This window comes from Arachis hypogaea, chromosome 19, assembly GCF_003086295.3.
Source record: "Arachis hypogaea cultivar Tifrunner chromosome 19, arahy.Tifrunner.gnm2.J5K5, whole genome shotgun sequence".
Lineage (NCBI taxonomy): Eukaryota > Viridiplantae > Streptophyta > Magnoliopsida > Fabales > Fabaceae > Arachis > Arachis hypogaea.
The window spans coordinates 149,817,331-149,838,531 of record NC_092054.1 but is presented as its reverse complement, the minus strand read 5'-3'; the positions used below and the strand labels follow the sequence as shown (position 1 = coordinate 149,838,531).

The 21,201-nt window shown below is 36.7% G+C and overlaps 3 protein-coding genes across 4 annotated transcripts; 1 reads left to right on the top strand and 2 right to left on the bottom strand.

The window, feature by feature from the left end:
* Positions 1-10,685: 10,685 nt before the first annotated feature.
* On the top strand, positions 10,686-13,554 carry LOC112776112 (F-actin-capping protein subunit beta). The gene is made up of 8 exons (XM_025820116.3): positions 10,686-11,063; positions 11,279-11,349; positions 11,721-11,834; positions 12,048-12,130; positions 12,232-12,305; positions 12,461-12,577; positions 12,788-12,883; positions 13,065-13,554. Exons 1-8 carry the CDS (start codon positions 10,935-10,937, stop codon positions 13,146-13,148), a joined length of 768 nt encoding a protein of 255 aa, XP_025675901.1. The 5' UTR covers positions 10,686-10,934; the 3' UTR covers positions 13,149-13,554.
* A 104-nt stretch (positions 13,555-13,658) lies between these two features.
* LOC112776113 (co-chaperone protein p23-1) lies at positions 13,659-16,223 on the bottom strand. 2 transcript variants are annotated; one of them, XM_025820117.3, is made up of 6 exons: positions 15,990-16,223; positions 14,856-15,042; positions 14,593-14,761; positions 14,464-14,501; positions 14,313-14,370; positions 13,659-14,069 (listed from the first exon to the last, which is right to left on the bottom strand). In XM_025820117.3, the coding sequence occupies exons 1-6, from the start codon at positions 15,992-15,994 to the stop codon at positions 13,954-13,956; spliced, it is 573 nt and encodes a 190-aa protein (XP_025675902.1). In that variant the 5' UTR covers positions 15,995-16,223; the 3' UTR covers positions 13,659-13,953. The 2 variants fall into 2 exon arrangements, with proteins under 2 accessions (XP_025675902.1, XP_025675903.1); XM_025820118.3 differs by having other exon boundaries at positions 14,352-14,370; positions 15,990-16,172.
* A 930-nt stretch (positions 16,224-17,153) lies between these two features.
* LOC112776107 (very-long-chain aldehyde decarbonylase GL1-9) lies at positions 17,154-20,298 on the bottom strand. Its single transcript, XM_025820108.2, has 3 exons — positions 19,976-20,298; positions 19,376-19,740; positions 17,154-18,073 (listed from the first exon to the last, which is right to left on the bottom strand). The coding sequence occupies exons 2-3, from the start codon at positions 19,598-19,600 to the stop codon at positions 17,531-17,533; spliced, it is 768 nt and encodes a 255-aa protein (XP_025675893.1). The 5' UTR covers positions 19,601-19,740; positions 19,976-20,298; the 3' UTR covers positions 17,154-17,530.
* Positions 20,299-21,201: the final 903 nt, after the last annotated feature.

The window sequence follows — 21,201 nt, the reverse complement described above, 5'->3', positions numbered from 1 at the left end:
GTCTTGCTACGGCTTATGCGCAGACCATACACTTCTAAAGCTTCTCTCCATAACTCCAACTTCTTATTTAGGTCTTCCCTTGACTCTCCCATAAGGACGATATCATCGGCAAAAAGCATGCACCATGGCACAGGCTCTTGGATGTGCTCTGTGAGTACTTCCAAGACTAATGTGAAAAGGTATGGACTTAAGGATGATCCCTGGTGTAATCATATACCAATAGGAAATTCCTCTGTCACACCACCTTGAGTCTTCACACTAGTTGTGGCCCCATCATACATATCTTTAATTGCCCGAATATATGCGATCCTTACTCTCCTCTTTTCTAAAACCTTCCATAAGACATCCCTTAGTACTCTATCATACGCTTTTTCCAAATCAATAAACACCATATGTAGATCCCTTTTATTACTACGATACCTCTCCATCATCCTTCTTAATAGGTATATCGCTTCAGTGGTAGATCTGCCTGGCATAAATCCAAATTGGTTCTCTATTACTTGTGTCTCTTTTCTCAACCTCCGTTCTATCACCCTTTCCCACAACTTCATAGTATGACTCATAAGCTTAATCCCTCTATAGTTTTCGCAACTTTGTATATCCCCTTATTCTTGTAGATAGGTACCAAGGTGCTCTTTCTCCACTCATCAGGCATCTTCTTAGACCTTAAAATCTCATTAAAAAGCATGGTTAACCAGTTGATGCCTTTTTCTCCAAGACCCTTCCAAACCTCAATCGGGATATTATCAGGTCCTACTCCCCTGCCATTTTTCATCTGCTTTAGAGCCTCTTTTACCTCGAAGTCTCTAATCCTTCGATAGTAGTCAAAGTTTTGATCTTCTTCCCTTGTGCATAAACGACCAAGGCTCGGAAGAGTCTTCTGTCCCTCATTAAATAACTCGTAGAAGTAGCTCTTCCACCTTTCATTAATCTTCTCCTCTTGAGCCAACACCTCTCCATCCTTATCCTTTATGCACTTAACCTGATCCAAATCTCTCGTTCTTCTTTCCCGGCTCTTTGCGATTCTATATATACCTTTTTCTCTTTTTTTCGTGCCCAAAGACTGGTAGAGACCCTCATATGCTCTTGTTCTTGCTTCACTTACAGCCACTTTTGTCTCTTTCTTAGCCGCCTTATATTTTTCCCAGTTATCTGCATTGCGGCATAAAGACCACTCTTTGAAGCATCCCCTTTTTATCTTTATCTTTTCTTGTATACTCGCATTCCACCACCAGGACTCCTTGTCTCTTAGTCCTATTCCTTTAGATTCACCAAAACTTTCTTTTGCTGTTCTTCTAATAACTTCTGACATCTCCCTCCACATCTCTTCCGCGCTTCCATTTCCATCCCACTTTGCCTCTTCTCCTACCCGTCTTAGGAAGCTTCTTTGTTCCTCATCTTTCATCCGCCACCACCTCGTCCTTGGGTTCTTCGTATGATGTCTTTTCCTCAACTTTTGCTCAACGCGGAAATCCATGACGAGCACCCTATGTTGTGTTGTCAAACTCTCTCCCGGGATAATTTTACAGTTAATGCAAAATTTCCGGTCGACTCTCCTCAACAAGAAGAAGTCGATTTGAGAGCTTGTCATGCCACTCTTATAGGTTATAAGATGTTCGTCTCTCTTTTTAAAACATGTATTTGCGATGAGAAGATCAAAGGTTGAGGAAAAGTCCAAAATAGTTTTACCCTCGGCATTGATCACCCCGAAACCATGGCCTCCGTGAATACTCCCATATCCAGTCACTTCTCTCCCAACATGGCCATTTAAATCTCCTCCTAAGAAAATCTTATCTCCCAAAGGTATGCCTTGAACCAAACTCTCTAGATCCTCCCAAAACCTTATCTTGTGTTGTTCGTCCGAACCCACTTGCAGTGCATAGGCGCTAATCACATGGAAAGCACCTCCCTCCACCACAAGTTTGATAGAGATGATCCGATCTTCCACCCTCTTGACATCCACTACGTCCTTCTTCCACTGCTTATCCACAATTATTCCAACCCCATTCCTATTCTTCACCTTTCCTGTATACCAAAGTTTGAAACCAGAAGTATCCAACTCCCTAGCCTTTGCACCAACCCATTTCGTTTCTTGTAGGCACATAATGTTAATCTTCCTCCTTGTCATGGTATCCACCACCTCCATGGACTTTCCTGTTAGAGTGCCTATGTTCCATGTCCCAAATCTCAACCTTCTGTCGCTTCGACCTTTACCTTTTACTTTGTGAACTAGCTTATTTACCCTCGTCCGTTCACGAAAACGCGAGAACCCTTGCTCATTTAACACTACATCCGGGCACCGATGCAGCGGCTCTTGCTTTGACACCGTACTCGAGCCATACGGCGCGTTGCTTCCGGGCAACGACCTAGCTTTAGCGCAATAATGTCTTTGATTCATGTCATGAGGGTTCGGCTATATTTTTATGTTGGTTGCCGAAGACCTAACACAACCCTCCTCCTTTATCCAGGCTTGAAACCGGCTATGTACCGCAAGTATAACATAGGCGGAGTTTTCATTTTTAATAAAAACACCAATATTTTTTTCATATAAAAAAAAATTAGTCGAAATAAACTTGCTATGAGCCTATGACCACTTTAGGAGGAAAAGAAAGAAAAAAGACAAAAGCTACTTCTAAAATACTTTGCCTGTCCATGTTTCCAATATTTGGTGCCTTGAAGGCTTCAATCAAACTCCTCCAAACCGACAATTCAGCATGTGGAAAAAGGTTGAATTCCCTAAACAACTTAAATCCCTTCCTTACCTTTTCCTCGATGATGGTGGATTGGTGGGATAAGATAATAATAATGGCCCTATGCTTGTTAATTGTTATCATGTATATGTATGAACTGGAAGGGATATACATTTCACGCCAACTATTTAAATTGAAAATGCAATCCATTAACATCAATAATGATTGGTTAGGGTTAGTTGACCCTACCATCCATCCAAAGTTTAGGGTTTTTTAAACAAAGTTCGAGTTTTAGGATGACAGCTACATTGCACAAAAATTTGCACTATAAATATTTGACTTAAATATATTTATTTAGAGTAATGATCAGAATTTTTATTTATTTTTTAATTTTTAAATGAATAAAAATTTAAAGATAAATTATTTTTCAAAACGTACAATAAATTCAAATTGTTTTTTTCAAATAAAAACTAAAAAAGGATAGCTAAAAACAATTTAGGACTTCCAATATAAAATACACAATTTGTTCGTATAACGAGTAATTTGAATGAATTTAATTTTTTAAAAAAATTATAAAATAATATAAGAGATTAATTATTATTAATTTTATAACTTTTACTATATATAAATTTTATTATCTGAATTTAAAAATAATTAACTCTATACTTTGTCACTTTATTAATTCTCTCATTTTAAAAGAGTTCTACCCAATTTAACTACTGCCTAAATAAGATCTAAAGATCTCGATATAGTATCTTGTAATTTATAATGGAAAACTATCCCATTATAATCACATAAATAACTAACCCAAGTTCGGTCCTAGCTAGATCATGTCGGATACCCCACAAACGACCATACAAAATACCGTATTTGAAAGTATACCATTTTCATGACTCAACAAAAAAAAAAAGTTATACACATCATTATTATTATTTTTTTTTTAAAGTAAGAGCTCAACACTCAAGTGGAGCAATGTAAACAAATACAAGAATAAAAAAGCATAGCAATTCCTATGTCATCTCCGGCATAGCCATTAACAACATGAGTTATTTACAACACCATTCTTTAGCACATGAAAATGATTGCTCTACACAGTCACCAATTCCTGTTGTCTTACAGTAAAATATGGCATCATTTCTGCGTAGCCAAATAATCCATATAACTGAGAAGAATCCAGCTAGCCAATACTTGCGCCTCTCTTTTCTCATTGGCATGGATCTCCAACTCTCAAAATGCTCTTTCAACGTACCAGGGACAATCCATGTCTGTCCAAACGCCGAGATCCAAGCACACCACACCTGCCAAGAGTACTCACATGTAATAAATAAATGTTGTAAATTTTCAACTTTTTTCTTACACAGCACGCACACCACATCATTCTGTTATAGGATTCCCAGTCTACTAAGTCGGTCCTTTGTGTTGACCTGGCCTACCAATACAAACCACACAAATAGCTCCACTCGAGGCGGAACTAGACCTTTCCATATCTCCTTTGTGAACCTTAATCTTAGAAGCTCCTCATCCAAAGTTTCTTCCTGCAAAACCTGCACAAATGAATTAGTAGAATAAACGCTTTCCTTATCAAATTTCCACACCATTCTATCTTGCACATCCACTATCAGTCTAACAGATTGCAACACATGAAGCAGTTTGTTCAAAGTATCTGTCTCTCATTGGCGTAGTTTCCTTCTCTATTGAAAGTGTCAAACCCACTCTATCCCATCCCAGAACCCACAATCCCCGATCACTAATCCTTTTTGGTTTGAAATCAAGAAGAGTCTCGGAAAGGAGTATTTCAGCTTTCCCACTTGTAACCATGTATCCTCCCAAAATCTAGTGGGTCTTCCATAGCTAGGCCATCAATCATCTTCTACTTGACATGTTGCTCCCTTATTGGCACTTGACATATGTCTTTCCACGGTTCCCCTCCCCCCCTCTTCGGTAATGTCTGAGTTGACAACAGGTGATTTGGGTTCATGTTATTACAGGAGCATACAACCTTCTTCCATAGAGGATAGTCCTCCTTAGAGAACCGCCACCACCATTTAAACAGTAGTGCAGTATTGTGTACCATTGCATCACCCACCCCAACCCTCCTAACTTCTTTGGGGCTAGGATCAACTCCCGCTTAACAAGAGCAATGCCTGGTCGCCCATCATCCTTCTCTCAGAAGAACCTCCTCTGCAACGAGATAATTTTTCTTGCAACCGCATTTGGCATCTTATACAAACTCAGGTAATAAATTGGCAGGCTATTGATTACCGACTTGATGATTTCCAGCTTCCCGTCCTTACTAAGGACTTTTGCTTTCCACAAGTTGAGTTTCTCTTCCACCTTGTCTATGACCGGCTTCCAAGTCTTTACCAGCCTCGGGTTCGCTCCTAGATTGATGCCAAGATACCTCACCGGCGTGGCCGCCTCCTGGCAAGCCAATAGCTGACACATTTGGGTAACCCACTCCTGTCTACAATTCACTGGTATCAAGTTGGACTTCTCAAAATTAATGCTCAAGGCAGACATCATTTCAAAATACCTCAACAACCTCTTATAGTTTCTGACTGTCTTCTCATCCGATAAACAGAATAATATAGTGTCATCAGCAAATTGTAAATGTGATAGCTATATATTATCCCGACCAACTAGGAGTGGAGAGATTCGACCGTTCCTTACCGCCTCCCCGATCATCCTGTTAAGCACATCTACCACCAAGACAAACAAGAACGGTGATAACGGATCACCTTGACGAAGCACCCTTTCCATTTTGAAGGGTTTCGATGGAGACCCATTAACCAGAATAGAAATAGAAGCCGTTCTGACACACTCCCTAACCCATGACCTCCATATTCTACCGAAGCTCATCTTCTCTAGCACGGTATCAATAAAGCACCATTTAACTCTATCATAGGCTTTTTGAAAGTCCAGTTTAATAATTACTGACGCCTTCTTTTTCAGTTTCAACCATTACACTGTTTCACATGCGATTAAAGCTCCATCATGTATCTTCCTCCCCTTCACAAAGGCACTCTGTGATTTCCCAACTAAACCTGGCATGACACTCCTCATTCTTTGTGTCAACAATTTAGAAATGACTTTGTAGACACACCCCACCATGCTGATAGGTCTGAGATCCTTTATCTCCTTCGCCCCAACGAATTTCGGAGCTAACGCTACCCATGTGACATTGGATTCCTCTGGTAATGTTGCTGTCTCGAAAAAACACATAACAGCTGCAGTGAACTCCGTTCCAATTTCATTCCAACACTTTTTTATAAAATTCATGTTGTACCCGTCGCTTCCTGGAGCCTTAGAAGATTCACACTCCCAGACTGTTTTCTTCACTTCTTCCACTGACGATAGCACCTCTAGGGCTTCAGCTTCCTCTCTCTAGTCGATTAACTAGTCCGTCCCTAAAGCTCACCCTTGGAGAATGTTCCTGGTGGTACAGACGTTTATAAAAGTCCCGAACCGCAGCCTTAATTCTTGGTTGATTCCTCACTAGCCTCCCATGGATAACCAAGGACTCAATCCTGTTATTTCTTCTTCTCGCCGAAGCTATATTATGGAAATATCTTGTGTTTCTATCCATCTCAGTAGCATGCCGAGATCTAGATATTTGCTTCCAGTGTAGATCCCGTCTCACATACCACTTTTCACAGCACCTCACAAGCGCCCTCCTCCTTGCCTCCATTATACTATCATACCGACTACTACTGACCATATCATCCACCTTCTGTATTTCTTCCTCAAACCTCTTTATCTTCTCAGTTATATTCCCAAAATGCTGCTTATGCCATTTATGCAGTGGTGTTGACAGCGCTTTCATCTTCTCTAAGAAGTGTACATCACCCGATTCCCTCCATTCTTCCTTTACCATTCTCAAAAATTCTTCATGTGTGAACCAGGAGTCTAAGCTGCGGAATGGTCTTAGGCCATCAAGTCTTCTGCTGTCTTCCATAATCAATGGGCAGTGATCCAATAAACCTCTTGGACCTCCCCTAAGATGCAATTTCGGGTACTCATCAAGCCACCCCAAAGACACTAGGCACCTATCAATACGACTGCACGACTGCCCTCTAAACCATGTATACTTACGATCATTTAGTGCCAAATCAGTTAATTCCATATCATTTATCCACACTTTAAAATCTTCCGCAGACGCTGATAAACTAGTCACTCCTTTTCTTTCTTCTAGACGCAAAATTTCATTAAAATCTCCCAAACAACAAAACGGCACCTGACACAGCCTTGTAATATAACAAAATTCTTCCCAAACAGAGGCCTTCTCAGCTCTCTCATGTGGTCCATACACCAGACAAATAGCACAGTGAAAATTATCCTTTACCACAACCCTTTCTACACAGAGCCATCCATCCCCTTTATAGCAATTATTCAATTTAAAGACCGCCTCATCCTATATTAATAATAACCCTCCAGGGCCCCAATGGAACCCACAAACTCCCAACAAGCATTTTTGCTTCCCCAGATACGAGCTACATCAAATTTAGTCACAAGCTCTTTCTTTGTTTCTATCAAACCCAGCATATCCAATCTAAGCTTACTTATAAAATTCTTTAGCATATTAACTTTTCCATTACCTCCCAACCCCCTAATATTCCAGGAACTTAAAATCATATCACAAAATTATTACACACCTGCTTTCAATTTTTTGGCCTGCTTCGTCGAACTTTTTCTTTTTGCTTTGCATGTCTTCGCTTCAGAGCAATCGCTTCATTCTGCTCCTGCAAAATGGCCATAATATACTCCTCACCACTGCATTGAGCACCTGACTCTACAGCTAGTTTTCAAGCCTCTTTATTCTCAGTCATCTCCTCTTCCCAACTCGGCCTTTGATTTTCATTATGAACATTAGTGCCACCATCTATGACAGCTCCCCTTTCTGTTCCTGATTGTGTGTACAGATAGCATGCTCTTCATCTTGTTCCCTGCCATTCCCCCGTTCCTCGCTCTCCATCATGATTTCCCCATCCTCCGGTCCCAACCCTGTAACGCCTCTCGAGTGCTGATCCTCCTCTGATGCCTTGCAACCCATCATAATGCCATATCCCTCATCTTCAAGTAGCCGCACTCTCTCTTGCGAGTCGTAGCGTCGTTGTTCCTGGGTCGATTCTGTGCGCTTCTCCATTTCCTGCCTCCACCGCCCTCTTTCTCCCTCATCATTCAAGGTTTCCCCAACGGTACCCATTCCTCCCGCAAGCCTCGCCACCTCCGCCTCCCGTGTGGCCTCCTCCGGTGCGAGCTGCAGGCCAGAAATCTCATCCATAACTTGTCGCGATCCATCCCCTGCATCCCTCACCCGACCAGGCTGCTCTCTCACCACATCCCCTGCATCCCTCACCCGACCAGGTTGCTCTCTCGCCACAGCACCGATCTGCAACTGATGTCCTTGCCGAGTCAACAAGATGGCGAATTCCCCTGCCGTCGAATTGGGTTGTCCGTGGCTATCCTCCCACCTGTGTCACATTCCAAGATCAGCTGCAAACGAAGATGGGCGTGCCGCGATGACTGAACTATGCACTAGCCTCTCCTTCTCATTCCGAGTCAGCAAGGAAGCCGGGTCAGCTGCTACCCGGAAACCCTTGGAAGCCCTATTCCAATGGGCCAACACTTCCCCTTTAGCTCCCTTAGGTCCGTTTCCTTTGCTACCCTTAATGGGCCTGGTAACTACTAGCCCATAATCATACCTTGTACCAACACAGCTTTGGCTTCCGTTACGTGGATAATAATCAAAAGATGTTGTTTCCTCCGAATCTGCCTTGCCATTAATATGAAAGGATCCCTGAGAATCCTCAGCCTCCTTCAATGCAGCATAATTATCGTTTCCATACTGAGGATTTGAATTTTTAAAATTCCATTCATTTAACATTACACTTGAATTTACCAATCTGCCCTTTTCTTCTTCAACGGACCTATTGTCCACCGATATCAGTACTGCCACCTGGTCCCAAGCCACCTCCGGTCGTTTATGACTCTTGGTCAGAGTGCCACCAAGCTCTTGATTCTGCAACCCTCCTCTATCTGCTATATACCTATCCGCTGTCACATGCTCACTCTTCCGAAAGCATTCCTCTTGATATACCTCTCCCCCCACTTTTCTTGCAAGGATGTCAAATCCACTTGCACCTATTGTAATGTATATCCATTCGTTAATCATATCAAAGACACACGTATCAATCAGTACTCGGCCCACGCTAAATGATTTACATGATTCTGTCAGTTTATCGCACTCCACCACCTCGCCCCATTGCTCCCCAATCCTGCGAAAAGTGACTGTTGACCATGCATGTAATGGGACTCCAAAACACTCCAACCAAACTCTTCTAGACTCACTTCTCTCCATTTCGTCCCATCTCCATACCACATAAAACATCTTTAATAAATCGTTCATTCTAAAGGTGTAAGCTTCTTCAGCACTGAGCACAAAGTCAAACGTTATCATTGCTTTATATGCTCCCAGTTCCCTTACATGTATTACACCTGGCAATATGTTATGAATCTTTTGCTGCAGTGCATTAAAATCGATCGCCAGCTTCGTACCTCCAACGATACTTCTTTGTAGCCAAACAACATTCTCATTAACTATAGGTATTTCTACCTTCTTTGTCCATCCATTTTTATTTGGATCTTTGAGGTTGCCATCAGCCTGCTGCCTTACCATTCGCTATTCTGCTACTTTCACACTCCTTGTCTGTGGGTTGCTTCGTCTATCATCATCCCTGGTGGTGTCCTTTACTTTTTTGCCCCTTGTATTCTGGCTCACCGCTCCCCTTCTGTACTTCGCTTCTCCGACAAACACTATATTGTCTCTCAACACCATACCGTTCATATCTGCAATAGCTTTTAAAGCTCTTCCTTTAGTAGTGTACGGCACAAACGCAAATAGATAGATCTGTCCATTTTTGTTCTTTCGCGACAAGTATATGTCGATTATTCTAACTGTCCACTTAAACATATGAAAAAGTTCTCTTTTTGATATATCTTTCGGTAGATTATCGACGAACAGAGAGAAAGACTCAAACTCCAATTGTAGATACTCTGCATGATTCCAAACCCTAGGATCTTCCCCCCCTGTGTTTCCCCTCCTCACACGCTCTCCGTCTCTCTCTCACATCTTTTTGTTGAGTATATAATTTTTAAAGACCGTCTGCTTCACATTGAGACAAATTTGAAGACATGACCGTTCACACTTCAAAGTTATTCGCATTAAGCATTAAGAATGGCGGTTTCTTAGTGCCTTATAATTGATTCTGAAAATAATTACTATATTACAAACTGGCTTATTATGGTTTCTGCTTTCTGGATAATGAAAAGGAATAGCTAAATTTAAGGCCTAATATGAGATGCCAAATCGTATCAATGAACGAAAAATCTATACACATTATTATTATTATTATTATTATTATTATTATTATTATTATTATTATTATTATTATTATTATTATTGTGTTGGTCACTAATTTTTTGTAATTTTACTAAATTTATAATTAGATCTATTTATTTATTTTTTAATTAAATTTTTATATTATTTTTAATTTTATAATTAGATCGTTTTTAATATACAAAAATATTAGAATTAGTTGAATATTTTTTTACAAATTGAATATATTTATTATTAAAAATCTAATTAAATTTTTAACTATATATATTTTTTAAAAAATATTCTGTTAATTTTAATATTTTAACATAAAAAATTTAATTATAAAATTAAAAATAATATAATAATTCAATTAAAAAATATAAAAATTCAATTAAAAATTTAATAAAATTATAAAAATCAATAGATTAATTAAACCTTTATTTCTTAGTCATTTCTTGTTATTCTTCAAAATAAAACAGAGGATTGAGAGAACTAAAAATGACTATCTCTAAATAATAATTCTGTGATAAAACATAACCTCTAAATAAAATAAAATAAAATAAAAATTACATTTAACCTACCTGCAATATAAATTTTAAATTAATAATTTAGTAAATTTCATTGCATTTGAATATTAATTTGTTTTTGGATATAAGATTTGCGGAAAAGGGAAAAGAGGCATAGATGGAGGGAAAGTCGGATCAGAAAAGAACACCAGGCTCCAAACAAAAATCTCTTTAACCAACATAAAACGCCAAATTCTGATTTTGCACTGCACTGCGTATTGTTCTCGCTCTTCAGAGAGAGAAACCGAAGAGAGAGAAAGAAGAAGAAGAAGTTGCTTGTGGTGGTTGTTGGGAAATCCGAAAATGGACGCAGCTATGGGATTGATGAGGAGGATTCCGCCAAAGCACACAGAGACGGCTCTCTCTGCGCTTCTCAGCCTAATGCCTCATCACTCCTCCGATCTCCTCTCTCAAGTTGATCAGCCCCTTCAGGTAACCCTCTCTCTCTCTCTCTAGATTCTGAGAATTAGGTGCAGAAAATTACAGGGGAAATGGGATTTTGATCAGTTTGCAGAATGGTTTGGTGACAAAAATAGTGTCTTTTTTTAAAAGTTTATTTATTTATCCATAACTTTTTGTGTGGCCATTTTGTTTTTCAAATTTTTTATTTTTATTTATTTATTCTAAAATTTCTGATGGCAATGCAGGTTATGTGTGATGTGGACTGTGGGAAGGAATTCATCCTGTGTGAATATAATAGAGATGCTGACTCTTACAGGTTGATTTTCTATGCTTGTTGCTTGTGTTGTTATCATTGTGTTTTTTAAGTCTTTTGTTGTGAATCATGCTTCTTTCGTTCTCTTTGGTATTCTTATCTTGAATTTTATTTCCTTTGAGCAAAATCAGTTTCAGTTTGTTATCTTTTGGCCAGTATATTTATGCACAACTTAATCCTGAAATGGAGATCAAATGATCAATACAAGTAGCTAATTCATTAGATGGTTATGGCTAAAGAGTTCACTTCAGATTGCAGATCTGTAATTTGGTTCTGATGAAGTGTTCCCTTTCTGTTTTCTCTGTTAATTTGTATAGTTTTTAGTTAAGGTTAAGGACAATGCTAAACTTATTTTATCCTGTTCCTTTCTGCAGATCACCTTGGTCGAACAAATACCATCCACCACTTGAAGATGGCTCCCTCCCTTCGTTAGAGTTGAGGAACCTTGAAATTGAAGCAAATGATATCTTTGCAATATATCGTGACCAGTGAGGTCCTTTACTTACCACGTCTTTTTTGGTTTATGTGTTTTCAAGATGTCTTGTTAGGATTTTTTTTCCTATCTAGCAACTTATTCCCATACTTCTGTTTCATGTGAAAGAAAACCAAGAAATATGCTACTTATCTGAATGTAATCATTTACTTATTTATTATGTATATTGTTTTAAAACAACATGCACCATTAATGGATAATGTCATAGATATTATGAAGGTGGCATTTCATCAGTTTATGTATGGGAAGATGACAATGATGGTTTCGTGGCTTGCTTTCTGATAAAGAAAGGTAAGCCTGTTATTTGATTACATTCTAATTTCTAATGGACTATAGTTGACTAGTTTTCATCCTTTTGATCTTTTTCTAACATGAAGTTTCCATTATTTAAGATGGTTCGAAGACAGGGCAAGGTCGCCGGGGCTATCTAGAGGAAGGAGCATGGGATGCTATACATGTTATAGAGGTAAAATGCTGGGTCTAAGACTAAGCTTTCATAGATGTTGTCTAATGACCAGTGGAAAACTGAAAAAAAAAAACTCTTATTCTAGTTTTAGTTTTTATATATATTGCAAGTTGATTTTAGTAGTTTCAGTCACACTCTTAATTATGTTAATATAGGTGGGACCAGAGGACGAAAACACAAATTATCGGTTAACCAGTACGGTTATGCTGACTTTGACTACAGATAATGAATCATCGGGTACTTTCAGTTTGTCTGGATCAATTAGGCGACAGGTAATTTCTATTAGAACTTGTTCATGTTAAACATTAGATTAGATCCAGTTAAGAGTTACATGGTTGTTGTTTAATGAAGCAATGATGATAGGAAATCTTTGCAAAGAGAATTTTCCCGAGTAATTCTAATCCAAAAAGTGTAATTTTGTGTGTACATGCACTTTCCTTGCTTTTTGCTGAAGTCATGCCTTTTCTCCTCCTACGTTTTAGATGAATATGAGGCTATCAGTTGCTGATGGACATCTTTCTAACATGGGAAGGATGATTGAAGAAATGGAGAGTAAGCTGAGAAACTCGCTAGATCAGGTACTTTCTGCTTAGAAAATTCAGCTGCATGTTTGCTGTACTCAATAGTTTAGCTTACTTTTATTTTCCTTGTTCAGATTATCACAGGAAGTTATTCAATTCAAGAGTTGTGTCCTTTGCTTTAGAATTTCAATCCATAATGCAACCTTAATATACTTTATCTTGTCAACAATCTTTTCAGGTATACTTCGGAAAAACAAGAGAAATGGTTTGCACACTGAGACCACCATCTGAAGTGGTGCAGCTGAGGATGCCTGAGAGCTAATGGCCACTACATGCAGATGAGAGACTATCTTTTCTTTATATGTTACAGCTTATGGGGTGGCAATTTGTGTCTTGCATTTGCAGTTCACAAGAAGTGCTGGAGATCAGGGATATCTTTAGTTTTGTGAAGGAGGCAGTTGTGATTGCTGTTTTGGTGTGAGCTGTATTGTTTCTGTAATTAGTATTGTGTTTGTGGTTGATACTGTAATTGATCCCGCACAACACACTCAATTTCTAAAACTGGTGACTATGGAATCACTGATAACTGATATGGTGTTTTCTGTAATTTTTAGCTTATTCCAAGTTAGTAGCTTTCAACATTTGAAGTATATTAACCATATCATGGTCATTTATAGTCATTAATCAAGAAATTTAAGTGATGCTGGAGAAGAAATACATTTGACCAATTGTTTCTTCAATTCTTTCGTATGCCATAAATAAATCAAGGTGCTGCTCCACAATTAAATCAGGTAATTCAAAATTGTGCCGCACCAGAATAAAAACAGTGTGATTGGCTCAAAAATCAACTATAAAGGTCAATGCGTAAACATATTTGTTCTTATAGCTACTTTATCCAAAAACGAAGAATTTTTCCAAACCGACCATCCCCAACCCAAATACACATAACACTGTCTGATCTCTGAAGATACTATGTATGGCCAATTCCTATATACTTAGCTTCTCTTGATGAGAATCCAAATGTCAAAACGCTGAAAGAGTAAACATGTCAGCAACCTAAGATCACAAGAAGTCTCCCAAGTCTTTACAATGAAAGCTACTACGACAAGGTTCCCGTCTCCTAATTTTTAAGCTTTAGCTTCAGGTGCAGCACTAGGACTGCCATCCACCTTCTCTTTTGTGTCAGCTTCATTATCAATTGATGTTTGTCCTGTTACCTCATCTTCGGTGTCGCTCTCATCATCTGAAAAGAAAATCAATCATAATTCCGACATCAACAACTAACCCTTGACCCAAAGAGGAATCAGCAACATAAAACAAACAATCTCATGATGTCCTATGTTTAAAAAAAGACCAATTAAACCAAACCATAAACCAATTTGAAGGCAATATAAGAGATAGACAAGCGCAGTAATCACGAAAACAACAGTGAGCTTGCCACCACCAATTTCATGGGGTTTAAACCGGTTTAGCAAGATATTCTAACCATCAGCATTGTTGGTCGCTTCGGTATCCAGTTCCTCACCTCCACCCATACTCAATTTCTGGATAACAATTTAATAAGCGAGTTAGAAACTCATCAAAACAGGAAAAAAAAAGTACTACAGTAATAAACTATCTTGAGTTATGATACATACAGATAAATCGAAGTTGCCAAAGTCCATATCGGCTCCCACTGAAAGACAATATGCAAATGAGAACATTGGCAGAAAATTTAAAAAAAAAATTGAACTCGAATCCTGAGAAATTTTAGCAGAATCACTTACTTTTACCGTCTTCGTCCACCTCGTCGTCTTCATCCACCCACTTATCCCAATCAACTTTCAAAAAGGCAGGAGGTTTCCCTCCTTGCTTCAACAATCTGTCCCACCATTTGTCCTCAGCCTTTGCCACTAAGTAGAAGATATTTCTCGAGCCGGCACTAACCTTGCTATTCTGAAAAGAAAGATGAATACAAAATTAATACACAATTGTGTAAAGATATGACTATCACTCTATCAGAACAATTATAGGAATAGGTAGTTCTTACATTTACATCAACCTTGTCAAACAGGTCAATGTCAATTTCGTAAGGTATCTTTTCTGCGCCAGTGGTCGCAGAGAAGTAAAACTTTCCTTCTGGCTCCAGTTTAAGCTTCACATCCTGGGCATCAGGCAACTCAACAGTTATGTATACCTCATCAGACCTCTGAGCCCACTTGACAGGAGGATGGCGGCTGCATTTTAAAATATCAAAGGAATTTAGGGACCTAAAATACTAATTTTCCCTCAGTATAGTGATCCCAAGGCCCCCGCTGCCACAAGAACACAGGATATGCAGTTCTTCACACAATATACAAGTATCAAATGCCAATAACAGGCACCAACAAAAGATCACTTGGTCAATACAGCATTGATACAGTAGCTGTAAAAACAGTCATACAAAATTGCACCAATACTGAAAATATTCAATACAATCACAAAATTGTGAAGCAAAACTATAAAACATGATAGCACTCAAGTGTGAAAAGAAAATAGAAACATGCTGATCAACATTTAGGTCAGAAATTCTACTCCGAAACAACATTGATTTTAGATTTTCCCCTGATTATATAATTCACCACCACTCTGCCAGATAATTAATTTGCAACACCAACTATATAGCTGAAAGTTCAAATAAAAGGAAAATCAAAGTTATGATAGAACTGTAAACATCTTCAGGATACCTTTTGTTAAAACACACACTGAAAACGGTGCAAAATAAAAATTTTACTATGATACATGCAGAGCAAACAAAAATAGCATTCAAGTAAAAGTGGCCCTGGTTTTAAAATGAAATCAACAAAAAAGAAAATGGTGAGTGGGAAGGTAACCTAAACCCTAAAATCAACTGATGAACACCACAAACAACCTGCACGACGATTTAAAATAAAAATAAAAAATCAAAGGTTGCATTCTCTCCAGCTAAATCCCCCTAAAACCCTAAATTTATTTTTTAAGAAACGATAAGGTGGGAGGAGGGGGAAAAAACACAAGTTGAAGCTCAACGGAATTCATAACAATAATAAAGGATGAAGATAGCATAGATGAATGAAGCAAACAGAGCATTTATATATAAATTGATAAATGTTGTTTTTCAAGCACTTTCTCGGGAACCAAACAACATGAAGGGAAGAAAATGAACCTCATGTTTGATTTCTGTGTGGAAAATGTAGAGGAAGAGCTCAAGAGAGTGACAGTGGGTTTTTCTCAGCAAGCAGAGTAGAAGGGTTGATTACAATTCTGTGTTTTTTGCGGCAATGCTTCGTTCATATAGCACCAATATCTCAATACTAATTAAAAAGATAGACCTTGAAATCACCACTTTAAAATTTAAAATGAGGAAATTCGGTTAATCCTTATCTAATATGATAGTTCCAAAGGTAAACTATTCAAATTCAAATGCTATAAAAAACTAGACACCAAAAAAATGGTATAAAAAAGAAAATAATTTCAAAAAATACAAATAATAAATAAATTTTTTAAATATTTTAAAATGTAATAAAAATAGTAAGATATTATATATACATTTTAAAAATAGGTTTTAAAAATGAAATTTTAATACAATTATTTACAAGTATTTTTTTTAAAAAAATATATTTTATTCTTAAAATTTGATCATTTATGCTAACTGAATATTTTTTTATTTTTTTTGTTAAATACAAAAAAAATAAATATTTTTTAAGAACTTAAAAATTAAATTTTATTTTGATTTTTTGTATACACTTCTTAAATAGTTATTTAAATGTTTACACAAAAATTTAGATCAAATGAATAAATCTTTTACTACTTATAAATTTAAATGATATTATTTTTATCATATTTTTAAATTATTTAGAGACTTATTTATGATTAATATCTTTTTAAAAAATTTTGTCAAAGATATAAATTTTCAAATACAATTTATTAACTTACCCTAAATAAATTTAAGAGACAAATAGGCCTTCATATTTTTTGCAAAATGGATTCATTTCATGATCTTAAGTTCTTAACACCCCAATAATAGAAAGTCTAAATGCCCATTTTATTTCTCTCTCCGTTTCTTCTATATTGGTAGTTTAACCCAAAAAAAAAAAAAAAAAACTCAAGGGCCAAAATTTATTATTTTTAACTAACACTTTTAGCTATCAACCTAATATCTTTAGTCTAATAATTCAATAATATACTTTTAGCCATATTTTGAAACATTATTAATTAACTACTAGTCAAAAATAATAAATTCTGCTAAACCTTTAGCATTTTTTTTTTTTTAACAATTCGAAGGTTGTAAATTGGAGCATACATGGCTAAGGCTAATACATCATACATGTTACTTTAATCCACAATTTTAATAGAAAAAATAAATCAGTATAACAAATAAATATCGGCAGAAAAAAAATGGCACTCTTTCAGCAACTTACATCTCAAAAAATTCTAAATACATCATAATTAACAATCCGGGTTATGAAAACGTTCCTCAACCATATCATAGTCTATGCTACACAAGGAGGCTGGGCAAAAACGCTATCTGTGACAATATGAACTGAGAAACATTGTCATTTGTCAAGCCACCAAACACCATTGAGCTCCAACCAACTTTGGAAATGTCCACAATAAAAGCTTCTGATATACATATCATCTGAAAGCATTTGCCGGCATAGGAAACAGGAAACCAGTCCCATCGGATGCGAGGGCTTTGACACTTAACTAGTCCTTTGCCGGCCTTGCTTCAAGGCCCCCTTCCGGCCGTTTTACAAGAGTGAAAGGCATGTATGTGCCAAGAAGCATGTCCCATAAGGGAAAGAACGGTTGTGAATAGTTGTATTTTAGGCCTTGTAGTTGATGGTGAATGTCATGATATGCTGTATTATTCTGGAAAAATAAATGGAAGATGTTGCCAGGTAACCAGAGTCCACAGTGGTCATCGACAGTTTTCACCACAGCAAAGCAGAAGAATGTGACTGCTGTTCTTGAAGTCATCCCAGAGGCAAGAAAGGAGATGGCTCCACCGACGGTGTCTAGTAGAAGGCCCTCAAGTGGGTGATTGTAAAGTGCACCTATTGCATAAGGGACGACCAGCCTATGATGCTGCGAGTGGATATGGCGATATAAAAACTTGTTCTGATGCATGTAGCGGTGCACAAAGTACTGCCATGTATCCATGACAAGCATCGCTGCAATGATCTGAAAAACTTGCTTGGGAATAGAAGGCTGCACCGTCGCTTCAGGTGTGTTTGAGGTTGTGGTCAACTACAGAATCAAAGCAAACATGTTAGCATTTGACAATGCTAAAGTAGTAGTAAAACAATGATGATAACAACGAAGTTATTTTCTCCTAAGGTAGGATTGTTTGCATTATAAAACAATGCCATTTTAACATTAGTCCTGGGTCCATGGCAAAGCCAATAAAACAACCAAACCTTATTTATACAAATTATAAATCATATATCTACGAAAATTCGAATGATGTGAATTACAGACTTGGTTTCTCAGGACCAATAAAAACTTCAAAATGAAGATCGACCTTGTTGACTGGACTGGAAGACTAGTAAGTAAGCAATCTTGTTTATGTCATGCTTGTAAAAAGCAGTTATCAACCCGCATCATAGTTTGGTTATTCAATACAGTTGTACTTTCCATTTGAATAGATCAAAAGAAAAATTGAACACATCTCAAAGTTCAAATAAGTAAATTCCCTTCTCCACATGGTCAACTAATCTAATAATAGAAAGTGCATTAGTAAACTCAAAACTAACCAGATTCCCGAATGGCAAGCAAATAAAGTGTGTTGTAAGCTCAACTAATTTTGTCTTGTTCACTACAAAACATCTGAATACCAACTACCATCAAGCTCAGAAACATGTTGAAACTCCCTTATTTTATGGCAGTGTGTTGTTTTGCAGTTTGGTTGGAGTGTATCTTTTGATCCTTGCATCTATTAGATATTGGTACTTAAGGCTAAGATTGTGAGATTTATTGGAGATCAAAGGGACTGGATGATTATAGAACAAACAGAAAGGCAAGGAGGAGGAGTGAAGTGGATCAAGCTATGCTATGTTGGAGAGTTTGAGTGACACTTTTTAGTGATAGGATCCACTCCCTCCATTATTCTTCGTAGTTCATCCAACTATAGCTCAGGTGTTTTCCCTTTGGATCTCTGCTCATTTTGTATTCCATCTTTCAGTTTATTGTGTACATTAATTTTTTATCTTCCCCAGAAATGCACCCTCGCCTTCCTTTTTTCTTTCCAGATAATATTATTCTTCAATTATAGCTTTCCGAAGTGATGCCATATCAGTTTAGAGTTCATAGTATGGGGCCTTAAGCAAAGACCTAAGATAAAATGGGATCACAATGAACAAGGAGTATAGCTTACAACTTATCCTAAAGTATCAAAGACAAATCAAAATAATGGAAAGTGTCTCATTCAAAACATGCTGTTAACTACAAATGTGAACACACGAAACAAGAAAATTAGACACTAGAAAAATAATATGAATAAATTGAGCAAATATCATCAATATAAACAACTTCAAATGTAGAATAACTGACCAAGAAGAGAGCAACAATTGCTTGGACAAGCTGCTGAAGAAGAACACCTTTCACAACAGCTCCAAAGGGCACCAAATTCTTCTCCTTGTCTTCTTCTTTAGTATGCAACCGATATTTATCCAAAGATGGAAGTAACTGATAGAAACCAGCATATAACCAATAAACCACAATAGGGGCAAACGTGCCCATCACTTCATCACTCACATAACCTTCCCAGAAAACCATTATTGAAGATTTAAAAGCTCCAGTAAACCAATAATCCAATATCAAACAAAAACAACCCAACCCAAAAAACAAGCTCAGCAAGTCAACAGCAGCATTTTACAGCTAAAGATCTTGAATTTGAAGCTAGTTTCCTTCAAACCCTGCAAGAGGAAGAAAAAAACTTTCAGCATAAAACTTCAAATACTTTATTTTTTTTCAGATAAAGAAATAAATAAATAAGAACCACAAAAACCAAGCACTGCAGCATGGTTGCTGAAAATGGCCACAACCTGAAAATTTCAAAAAGATTGAAAAACCTCCCACAAGTTCTACACAAAGTATAAAACTTTCAATCAATGCATGAGAAACCCATAACAGAATCTTGAACTTGCTTACCAGAAGAACCCAGATAATGAAAACAAGCCCTTCTCCACTCTCAGAAGCACATTCGTCGATCAGATCTAGAACCCTAATCTGTTATGCGGATAAACAGCAGTGACAGTTGTGAGATTCCAAAAATCTTCAAAGTTTGAATTTTTTTAATTCAAATTTGCACTGACGTTTTTGTTGTCTTTCGTTTTTTTGACACCGTTCTCTCTCCCACCAAAAGAGATAGCAAACGTGTTGGGAGACATGAAAATTATTGACCCTTCTTTCATTTTTTTTATTTATTTTTATTTTTTCTTTGAAACACACAGTGGCATTTGCTTTAGCAGCTGGAAAGAAAGGAAACTGTGGGCACACGTGTCTTATTCTTGTTCATATGATCATAAAACAATCGAATCTCAGCCGTTGAAAGTCATTATTATTTATTCAGTTCTATTTTTTACCACTTAAGTAGGTTTATTTTAAATAAAAAATAAAAAATTGGTCGTACAGTTATACTATTTTGGATGCAACGACCAGTCACCAGTGTGAGCTGCCCTTTCAAAGAAAATAGTGTCAAGAATTTACATTTCAATAATACCATTCATACATTATACAAAATACAATAAATACTTCTGATATTTATATAAAAATAATATTATTAATTAATTAATTATATTATTTTTTAGCTAATAAAATATTATTTTAATTATCAAAATATATTATTATTAAAATAATATTATTATAAAAATAAATTCTACTGAGCTCTTTTTAAGAAAGTATTATTAACTTGCATACACTCGTTTGATTTTAATTTTGATTTATTTGATTTGGTCTCTCAACTTAGCATTTATAATTTGTATTAGTTTCTAGTCTTATTTTTATTGTAAAACCGTCAACGAAGCACTAAAATGGATTGACAAGTACTTTACTAGATTTTTTAAACACTTGAAACTATTTTTATTTTTATCTCAATTTGTTTTTTACGAAGCATTTAAAACTCTTATTTTAACTAAATTGAAGTAAAAGGTTTTAATTAACACATTAGATAATTGATAAAAAATATAATGTAATATTTATGGATCTATCTTAACATGTCGTTAATAATTGTGTGACAAAAATAAATCATTAATGTCAAATTAAAAAACTAAATTAAATAAATTAAAAATTTTTAAATTAGATTAAAGCACAAATATAATTTTAGAGACTAATTTCTTTTATATTCTAATCTTCACAACTTTGCATAGAGCATAGTA